Genomic DNA, 10,299 nt, shown 5'->3' with positions numbered 1-10,299 from the left:
GACCGACTGGCAGATCCGCCACCCTCCAACTCACTTGAGCTAACAGTCGTTCTTGGGGGTAGGGGTAGCGGCTCAAATTGCGAGGCCCGTGACAAATTGCTGGTGTCAGCTGCGGCTTCTTCAGAGCCCGTTTGACCGTCGCAGTCTACGGTCACGTTCCACAGACCCCTGGTCACGGTCCCTCGACCTAGGTCGCGATCGGAGTCTTACACCGATGCGGGCAGCAGCCTCTTGGCACGGACGCGAGATATCTGAGAATATCACAACGTTTGGTATCTGGTTTACGGCCCGCAATGTACAAATACCCCCAAGAGAATGTGTCATTTATAGGGTAGGGTAGGAATGAGTCTGAATCCCCGATCTCCTCCCTTGATAACCTGCAAGTCTACTTCTTCTGCACCAACCACTCACGTCCTTCCTCCTCCTCCTCCTCCTCCTCCTCCTCCTCCTGCGGTCTTGCTATTAAGTGATTCTCTTCCTCTGTTCGTCACTCGTTGGATCGAGGATTCAAGCTCCACACGCACTCTCGACCACATTCATCTTCCTATCCACACCTCTCCATGGCGCCTACAAGACCCCAAGTCAAGCTCACCCTCAACCCTTCTCAGAAAGCCTACCTCGATAGACTCGCCTCTACCGGCTCCAGCTCCCCCGCGTCTCCGACCCCGTCGTCTCCCGGCCGAGGCTCCTGGCGGGTGCAGGCAGACGGCGAGTCGCTCATGAGCAACATCGAGAATGCCAAGGCGAAGCTCATGATGAGGTCGAAGAGCGACAGGAACCTTGCGGAGCTGAGAGGGGAGGAGGAGACGAGGGGGAGGGGGGTACTGCGACGAGGGGTATCAATGGCGAATCTGTCATCGGCGAGCATGATATGAAGAATACATGGAATTGAATTTAAAAAAATTGAGATTTTAATGATAGATCCTGTACAATAGAAGACGGGTTATCTTTGAATGTTTTCGTGGAAATCATAAAGAAAATACTGGGAACATTGTTAAATTTTCTATCAACAACATTTACACGTATCTTGCTCTCAGACAAATCTGTTGTACCTCATTATACAAGATATGTGTTACTACTACCTGATAAGGAAAACAAAATTAGTTTATATGTGAGCATAGTTCATTGTATCAGATTAACTGATTGATTTGACGCGGATTTGTTAATCTATTCTCGATTGAGGGAGTTGATCTATGTAAAAAGGTACAGCTTCTGCTTGAAGTTCGAAGTAACGTTGTGACAGCCCGAAGCTTTACGGGTTGCTGACGTCTAGAGCGAATGTTCAAGTCACCTCCGCTGATGACACATAGAGGTGTAGCGTAGTGACGTCGGGTTCAATAGCGATGCTAGATCAGCGAGACATACAACATGAGGAGAGAACAGACCCTGCTAGCTGAAGAGGCTGATCCTTGTATAGGCTAAGGAGAGGACTACCGGTAGTGCTCCTTGCTAAAAAAAGCAGGGGTGTACCTCTGCATGAAGGTTGACAATCTTGCCTCCTTAGATGTTGAACATCCCATCAGCACTTCGAGGGGAAAACATGCTCTCTCGTAGGGAAGAGACACCCGTCCTCTTGGCTCTCTCGTAAGGAAGAGACACCCGTCCTCTTGGCTCTCTCGTAGGGAAGAGACACCCGTCCTCTTGGCTCTCTCGTAGGGAAGAGACACCCGTCCTCTTGGCTCTCTCGTAGGGAAGAGACACCCGTCCTCTTGGCTCTCTCGTAGGGAAGAGACACCCGTCCTCTTGGCTCTCTCGTAGGGAAGAGACACCCGTCCTCTTGGCTCTCTCGTAGGGAAGAGACACCCGTCCTCTTGGCTCTCTCGTAGGGAAGAGACACCCGTCCTCTTGGCTCTCTCGTAGGGAAGAGACACCCGTCCTCTTGGCTCTCTCGTAGGGAAGAGACACCCGTCCTCTTGGCTCTCTCGTAGGGAAGAGACACCCGTCCTCTTGGCTCTCTCGTAGGGAAGAGACACCCGTCCTCTTGGCTTGAAAGCCACCAACGAGTACTTGGTTCCAGCAACAAAGACGTCCAGAGGGTTGCACAGCACTGCCGCAAGGCTGCTACTAAGGGGTACACACACAGCCAGTGGATAGGCAAAATCAAGGGCTGCGGTGCGCTGGAGGAGTACGGATGGAAGGGAGGGCAGGAAGGGAGGCAGGCAGAGGTAGCGGGTATGGATATTGCGTGAGCTCACCGGCGTTAGCAAGGATGAGCCGGGGAGGCGTGTGGTAGGCGAGGCAAAGATCCGACAAGAAGCGGCGGCTGGTCGCAAAGGGGCTGGGAAGACGATCAGGCTGATATCTGCAGGATGAGATCGACATGCTGTGGAACAGACTTGCAGGGGTAGTGTGTAGAGGTTGAAAGGCAACCTAGTTGATCACTTTCATGTTGTACTTGATCAACCGTGTCATGATGGGAGGTAGTGCAACGTGTAATACGCTCATACAACTACTTGCGCTTACTTGATTTCCAAGTGTTTCCATCGCCATGTGCAACTTTCAAAAGCCATCACGATGCGATTTCCTCTGATCTCCTTGTTGAAGCAAGGCGAAGTAATGAAGAAAACAGTTCTTGAAGCTTTCTGCAGTGTCCAAAAAGGTTGCCTTGACCTATTTACCTGTCTCACTCTTCTTCAAAACAAGGTGATTGTGTGTGTGAGGGCTCAGTCTCAAATGCTTGGCAGCAGCCTGAAGCAGCATTTTACTCGCTTCCTTGCCCATAATGTTGAAGCAGATGTAAAAACTTCAAAACCAGTCCATCATCTTCACAACCAGTCCATCACGTTTGCATCCTCATGGTGAGGAGGGGACCATCGACGACTACAACGTTGCATGTCATCATCCAACACTGCAACCATCTGTCTTCATCTGCCCCTCAACATCGGATGCGGGACTAAAGAGTGCAGAGTGCAACCATGCAGCTTACAGGTTACATGGGTCTCCTCGTTGCATCATTTGATAACTAAGAGCGACTCATGACCCTCTGCTGCATCTCGTCGCCATCTCACTCCGCCTTGGCTGATGCTAGGCTTTTGCTTGTCTCTTGACATGAGGGATGGAGCGTAACGCTCATCAGGCTGCATACATACAATGCAGGAGTGCCTACTGTTTGCATTCGAGCCAACCGGAGGATAGGTCATCCATGAATGTGATGCTCAGCTCGGCGCTATGCTGACTATTGTGGTTGACAGGTCACACAGAGGACCGGTACATCGTGGGAGGAGCAGGGGGCGATCAGACTGCAGGATAGGAGACAGTAGAAGGTGAATATATCGCTGGTTGGATCAAGAAAACAATACTGACTGAAATGAGTATCAGGACCCACCCACTGATTGCCACCGCCACTCGTAATGCAATGAAAGAAGTAGTCTGCGCAGTCAGGGACCGACCTGCACGGGGAGCTTGGCCATGTCATGGCCCGGCGTACTTGCGTTGTGTGAGACACTGAGGGTCAAGTCTATCAAGTTTGATAACTAACTTGAGGCCCGGTCACTACCGTAAGTTGGAAACTTCACCGTCCCGCGAGGGGCCCGGCGGCTGACTAACGCCGAGCCTCGATCGGACTGAGTCACTGACTGCAGCCGGGCACTCACAGCTCCATGAAGGAGTAGGTGGAGCCCCCGAAAGATCTTCTGCTCGAGTTTTTGCGCTGCCGGGTGAAGGGAGGAAGCAGCTTCGGCGCAGGCCTTGCGGGTCGCTGAAGAGACATGGGCGTCCTCGCTGTTGTGCTTGAGCTCGATGGCATCGGTGAGGATGACGATAGAAGATGGGGAGCCTGACTCTTAGGGGTCTGCTGGGCCTGTCGCTGAGGGGTCTGCTGGGCCTGACTCTTAGGGGTCTGCTGGGCCTGTCGCTGGGGGGTCTGCTGGGCCTGACTCTTAGGGGTATGCTGGGCCTGTCGCTGGGGGGTCTGCTGGGCCTGTCGCTGGGGGGTCTGCAGTGATGGATGGGCCTGTGGCAGAGGAGGTTGCGATGAAATGCCGTCTGGTCTCGTCGGCTTGCTGTCTGTCTGAGTGCCCGTCTCCTTCTAACCGGCATGTCAGCCCTCGCGCCCCCCTCTCCTCCTCTCACGGCCCTACCTTGAGGCTCTGCAGCCGCCGATCGCTGGAGGGCAGAGGTTGGAGGGAGTCTGGGGCCACGAGGATGTACTGCTTGTTGGAAAGGGCGATGTGAGGTTGGATGAGCGTGCTCACGCTTCTGCAGCAGACTTTCAGCGACAGCAAGTAGGAAGGAACCAGAGGTCGACCTGACCCAGACCTCTTCAAGGGCCTCGTGAGAAGGAGGGGAGTTCTCTGCGTCTTCAATCGTCTTGGATCTCTTCAGAATGCTGTCTGTCATGACGCAACAGGTTATCCTCGACCATGTTCACGCAGCCTCCCATACCATCCCCAAAGTCTCTGTTCTTGTTTTTCCTTGGTTTGGCTCCGGAGGGCGCAGGTTTGTTCATGGATATCTCTTTCAACTCTCTGTCATTTTGCTACTCGACTCATCAGGATCTCAGATTCCAACGGCTTTACAAGAAACCTCAGAGTCTTCAGAAACCGAGTCAGAATGCTCTGCCGGCTGCAGCGACTGCCTGGTATGTTCCAAGATCGTCTGCACCAGGCAAGTCACCTCCAACCACAGGAGGCAACAACGGATTCTAGCCGTCATACCTTGATGTACGACACACTTTCTTGCAGAGGAGGATCATTCGACCTCTCCCCCTCCTCAACGATCCTTCCGCTGCCCTTCTGCGGAGTGCCAGCAACCTCTTTCCGAGCTCCTGCATGTAGTTTGTGGGGCGACTGCAAGGCTATCTCCTCACTTCCATCCCCTAGCATGTTCCAACATCGATGCACCACCGACTCTTGCTGCGCCGGTCCGTCACCCGACAGGCTCTCGTTGTGGGCAGGAGGGTCATCGGAGTACTCTATCTTGCCGAGGCCAAGATGAAAGGGCTGTTTCTCCGAGAAGACAAAGCTGGCTGAGACCGGCTCCGAGGCTAGACGTAGAGACGAGCTCATTGAGGTCTGAGGTAGATCTGTGAGGAAGGAGCAAACTGAATGTCAGGAGCAATATCAAGAGAGCGCTGCAATCAGATCTCTACTGCTCTGAGCTCTCTCTCTCAACGTATCCGAAGATGTAGGGTAAAAGGCAGCAAGCGATTATGCAGAGAAACAACTCAAACAACTTGTGCTGCTCACTGCATGATGCTGCTCCTGCCTTTTATGATTGGATCCTTTCGTCATGAGACCCATCACCTTGAAATCTCTAGTAGCAAGCTCAACCCACTCCTGCCCTCCTTCAAAATCTTTCCTGCTTCTGTGAGAGCTATTCTCAGGCTACTGCCCTTCATCTGTCCCTCCTCCTGCACGCCTCCCCACCTCCCTCCCTCCCTCCCTCTCCTTCTTCTTTCTCTCCCTCCTCCTCCCTCCCTCCTCCGATCACTCCCTCCATTCCTTCTCCCTCTCTCTCTCTCTCTCCTCTATCTCCTCCCTCCCTCCCTCCCTCCCTCCCTCCCTTCTTCCCTCTCCCTCCTTCTCTGTGCTCTTGGCATCTCAGTCCGCATCATGTTAACGATATGATTAGGCCGGGACGCAGTGGCTCTGGGTACTACCCCACCTTACCGCCAATCTTCCCTTCAATCATCACCCCCTTCTTCTAGTGTCACTACCCCTCTTCTTCATACTAACCCCACCCCTTCGAATTTCCTACGCCGCTTTTCGAGTTCCGCACCGGCAAATTTCTACAAGTGGGGGTCATGTAATCACATACAAATATTCAGTTAATAACTTCAATGTAGATTTATCAGTACAAAGTTTGATGGACTAAAATTATTCGGTAGTTAAATCTTTGGAGTTTTGATGGCAAATCGTTCAACGGTAGTAATAATGAAATCCCCTCTCCCAAACAGAGTCACGGTACGGCGGCCCGCCCGGGCCGGGCGCCGGCCTGACTCCGGCCAGTGAGCCTGCGGCCGGGGCCGCGGGCCCGGGCACTCAGAGCCACGGGCATATTGACTAGTAGGCCGGTCCGGGCCGATAGAGATTGACTCTCGATAAGGGTATCTGCCGCCACTGATCATCGCGGCTCAGTGACGGAGTGCCTGGCTCTGACACCTTCATGGCTTCATGCCGCTCTCCGACGAAGGCTCGCCGGTCATAACAGTGTGAGACTCGTGCGGCAGGGAGCCCAGTGGTTCTAGTTTGAAATCAATGATTTCAAACTAGAACCACTGGCTCTAGTTTGAAATTCGATGATCAATGATTTCAATCGACATCTTTCGGATCATTGTTGCTGTCCGACGGAAGTTCTCTTGCACCGTCACGTTGACGCCCGGCCGGGGGGCCTCCTGGCACCCGGTCCGATCTCAGCATGCCACTGGCATGGCGTCACGGTCCGATTTGATCAGGCTACTGAGTTTGCGCCGGGTGTGTTTGCCTCAGTTGTGTTTGTATCAGTCTTTGGTCTGCTGTGCTCTCAGCCGGGCCCTTGCCGGGACCGTGGCAGCACTCGGCTCGGAACTTCCGAAGTGCTGCAGTCCCCAGTGTGGGAAGCCTAGGTCACGGACGGTGGTGGTGCCGGGCCCGCGTCCTGAGTGTGGACCGTGGCCCGGAACTTCCGGCGAGTTCGGAAGCTGTTCGAAGTGTCCAAGATCTTAAGCCCGGCCCTGCGCACATCATCGGAGAGTAGATGTTGAGCTGTTCTGCTAGGAGTCCGATCATTCATCTCAGCCTGTGCACTAGCTAGCCTAGCAGGAGTGACTTGCGGCGGCCGGGCGGCCGGGTCGGGCCGCCCGATTAACTTAGTAAACTCAGACTCCGGTACCGTTATGTGTCGGTTACATTCCTAGGCCGCACGAGTGATTGAGGACATCACAGCTAAGGGGGTAGTGGTGCCCAGGGTGGTTCAAAAACGGACTGCAAAAGAAGAACAAGGAAGGATAAGCATCTGGAATTATAGATCCATTTGAAGAAATGAAAAGCTAGAGGTGATGCTCGACATCCATCCAAATGTGATCCTTAACTCTAGGAACTGAGGGGGTAGGGGGTGTTGAGGAGGGTGTAGACCCACCAGGATCTAACACATACTACCCCTGCTTGTGGTACCCCTACCCTCACATAATGTACCCCTACCATAATCTTTGAGTCAACAAATGACCATGGAATGAAATATCGTAATTGCTTCTCAAAATATGACCTGTGATAGAAAATTTACGTTAAATATTTCAAAAGTTTACCCGATGAAAATGATTATGCTAGATGTACCCACCCTTTTCTGACAGTACCCGGGTTGTTTGGACCACCTACCCCTGCTGGAAGGCAACCCCCATTCCCGAGCACACGGGGGCCAGTGAGCATGGCAGTGGTCGTTCTTGGCGCGCAATGGGGAGACGAAGGAAAGGTGAGGGGGAGCGACATGGCAGTTTTGACGACAATCCATGCTTGATACTTGATAATGCTGCTCCCTCACATGCGAACATGACGACCAGAAGATGTGAAATGTCCCGTCCATGGTGCTTTGTTGGATGTTGTTGTTGAAATGAAGGCTTGTTCCTTCACATTACTTGGATTAACTTTTGTGAATGAGCACAGGGAAAGATTGTGGATGTTCTTTGCAGAGACATGGACATCGTAGCCCGATGCCAGGGAGGCTCCAATGCTGGCCATACCATCAAGGTGTGTTGAGTGGGATAGGGAAAATCGACACTGTCTCATATACGCACTTCTAGGTTGGAAACAGCGTTTACAAGTTTCACTTGGTAGGAACATCTCGAATGTTTCATCCTTGTTGTCACCATGATCCCCCTCACTTGCTGTTTGTGAGCTCAACCACTCACTATGGAATGTCCAGCTACCCTCTGGCCTTGTCCACACTAACACGACCTGTGTCATCGGTAAGTTTGAGAGATCCGGAGGGCGACTTGTTGAGCTGCTCTCTGACGAGCTAGACAGGAAACGGAGTGGTTGTTCACATTCCCTCCTTCTTCAATGAGATTGAAGACATCACAAACCCGTCTGACGGTGCGTTTGGTTTCTTGCCTTGTCGTCGACCTCATGGGTGTACACTAGGGGGCGCTCCTCTCCATGTCGAAGGAAGGATCTTTGTTTCCAGCAGGTGACGCTCCCTTCCCCTCGTCGACTCCCCTCCCTCCCCCCTCCCCCCTCCCCCTTCCCCAATCCCATTTCTCCTCTCTTCTCTCGTCTCGTCTCTCCTCGCCTCTCTGCCCTATCTGCCCTCCTCTCCTCTCGTCTTCTCCCTCTTCTCCCGCCTCTCTTCCCCTCCTGTCTCTTCCTCCTGCTCTCCCCTCGTCCTTGCGTCCCCTTGCTTGCTTTCTGAATTGCTCTGCTCATCAGAGCTCACCTTGTGTTGGACTACCACCAGTGGGAGGACGGAGTAAGAATGAGGGGAGGATAAGATCTAGTTGACAAGGAGAAGGTCCGGGAAGCCATGCTCGGCAAGACAGCCATCGGAACCACGAAGAGAGGTAGGAGAAAGCAGATTGCACACAGACAAGTGGACATTTGTGTTATATTATCATCGTCACCAACATCATCTCTCCATGTGCATATCCATATTCATTTCCAAAATCCATATCCCACCATCACCATCACCATCAATATCATAATGAACATCATCATCATCATCACGCAGCTAACTTGCTTGTCCAGGCATCGGCCCTGCCCTCAGCAGCAAGGCACATCGCACGGGGTGAGTCATGGCGGTCGGAGCTCCAGAGCAAGTGAGAGAATGAAAGGCTGCGCGTGGGAGACTTGTATGACTTCGAGTACTTCGAGGCGAAGCTGGTGAGCTGAGAAGCTGTTGAGGTCGGCCGCAGCTGGGAACTGATTGGAGGGTTGCAGAGGAAGAATCTTGCGGACCTTGAGCAGCAGTAGGGGAGGAGAGGAGAAAAGATGTGGATCTTGACGTGGATGCTCCCAGGTTTGGTCAAAAGTTTGAGCATCCCACTTACAGGTAAGGAGGAGGAGGAGGAGGAGGAGGAGGAGGAGAGGAGGATGTGGGTGGGAGGAGGAGGCGGAGGAGAAAATTGGGATGGGGAGGGGGAACAGCACAGCTAATGGGGACGAGAAGAGAAGGGAGGATGGTTGAGGTAGTGGCGGTGAATACAAATAGCATGGAGGAGAGGAGAAGTGAAAATCAGAAGCAGTGATGTGTTATGGAGTTGGTAAATGTAGATGACAGGGAGAAGGATTAGATGAGGAACATAGTTGGGAGAGAGGATGAGGAAGAGAAAGAGGAGGGAGGAAGATGAAGAGGAGAGAGGAGGAGAAAGAGGAGAGGGAGAGGAAAAGGAGCTTCACTGTATCGGACCGACATGACAGGATGGCAGGGGAGCTCCCACTGGCGTGATTGACATCGAGAAGGAGATCCAGCGGTTGCGAAGTTGAGCGAACGAGCTAGTCTGAGGATGCAGCAGGTACAAAGAGTATGCTCAGAAGCTCAAGCCCTATGTCGTCGATACAGGTCCTCCTCCTGTTGCTCCTCTTCTTCCTCCTCATGCTCGATCATCATTAAGCCATCTTCTCCTCTCCCTTAACATCAGCTCCTCCTGTGCTTCTCCCCTTCGTCGTGCGCATGTTCTCTTTTCTCTCCTGCTCCTGCCCCTGCCCCTGGGCTGACATGATGTGCAGTGGACTACATCCACGAGGCCGTCGCTTCCGGCAAGAAAATCCTCATCGAGGGAGCCAACGCGGCGATGCTTGTGAGAATCGAGAGGGAGAGAGGGATGGGGGGAAGGGAAGGGAGAGGGAGAAGGGTGAGCAGCACGGTCGGAGGAGAGGATGGGTGTGTGTGGAGAAAAAGGAGGAGGAGCAGCAGCAGCAGCAGCATGATGAGATGGCAGGATATCGACTATGGAACTTATCCCTTCGTGACCTCGTCAAACTGCACCATCGGTGAGAAGAGAACGAGAGGGCGAGGGGAGGAGGAGGAGGAGGAAGTGGAGAAGAGGAGGAGGAGGCGAGCAGCAGCAGTAGCAGCAGGATGTGCCTGTGGTGGTGACTCTCGTCCGTGCAGGCGGATGCTTCACGGGTCTCGGAATTCCACACACAGCGATCGGAGAGGTGAGAGAGAAGGAGGAGGGGGAGAGGAGGAGGGGGGGGGGAGAGGAGGAGAGAGACGAGGACGGGAAAGGGAAGGAGGAGGAAGTGGATGGGAGAGGATTGGGGAAGGAAGAGGTAGGGGCTGATGGTACACTGGAAGGTAATTGGGGTCGTCAAAGCTTACACGACAAGAGTTGGTTCCAGGGTGTGAAGCATGAGACCTTCTCCTCCTCCTCCTCCTCCTCCTCCTCAC

At 53.3% G+C, this 10,299-nt stretch overlaps 3 protein-coding genes across 3 annotated transcripts; 2 read left to right on the top strand and 1 right to left on the bottom strand.

The window, feature by feature from the left end:
* Nucleotides 1-482: 482 nt before the first annotated feature.
* GUITHDRAFT_154716 (hypothetical protein) lies at nucleotides 483-987 on the top strand (the record flags this gene model as incomplete). Its single annotated transcript, XM_005825390.1, has 1 exon — nucleotides 483-987. A coding segment is annotated over exon 1 (310 nt), but the record flags the coding sequence as incomplete, so codon positions are not given.
* A 2,602-nt stretch (nucleotides 988-3,589) lies between these two features.
* On the bottom strand, nucleotides 3,590-5,006 carry GUITHDRAFT_115432 (hypothetical protein; the record flags this gene model as incomplete). The annotated part of the gene is made up of 6 exons (XM_005825389.1): nucleotides 3,590-4,027; nucleotides 4,080-4,197; nucleotides 4,247-4,331; nucleotides 4,384-4,477; nucleotides 4,525-4,596; nucleotides 4,656-5,006. 6 exons carry the CDS (start codon nucleotides 5,004-5,006, stop codon nucleotides 3,590-3,592), a joined length of 1,158 nt encoding a protein of 385 aa, XP_005825446.1.
* A 2,310-nt stretch (nucleotides 5,007-7,316) lies between these two features.
* On the top strand, nucleotides 7,317-10,257 carry GUITHDRAFT_165218 (hypothetical protein; the record flags this gene model as incomplete). The annotated part of the gene is made up of 18 exons (XM_005825388.1): nucleotides 7,317-7,386; nucleotides 7,578-7,661; nucleotides 7,715-7,744; nucleotides 7,837-7,879; nucleotides 7,938-8,006; nucleotides 8,055-8,100; nucleotides 8,340-8,379; nucleotides 8,422-8,470; nucleotides 8,655-8,694; nucleotides 8,741-8,789; nucleotides 8,847-8,875; nucleotides 8,926-8,958; nucleotides 9,335-9,379; nucleotides 9,422-9,468; nucleotides 9,636-9,706; nucleotides 9,848-9,899; nucleotides 10,021-10,067; nucleotides 10,207-10,257. Exons 1-18 carry the CDS (start codon nucleotides 7,342-7,344, stop codon nucleotides 10,255-10,257), a joined length of 870 nt encoding a protein of 289 aa, XP_005825445.1. The 5' UTR covers nucleotides 7,317-7,341.
* Nucleotides 10,258-10,299: the final 42 nt, after the last annotated feature.

This window comes from Guillardia theta, assembly GCF_000315625.1.
Source record: "Guillardia theta CCMP2712 unplaced genomic scaffold GUITHscaffold_84, whole genome shotgun sequence".
NCBI lineage: Eukaryota > Cryptophyceae > Pyrenomonadales > Geminigeraceae > Guillardia > Guillardia theta.
This window is presented reverse-complemented; position numbering and strand designations above follow the sequence as displayed.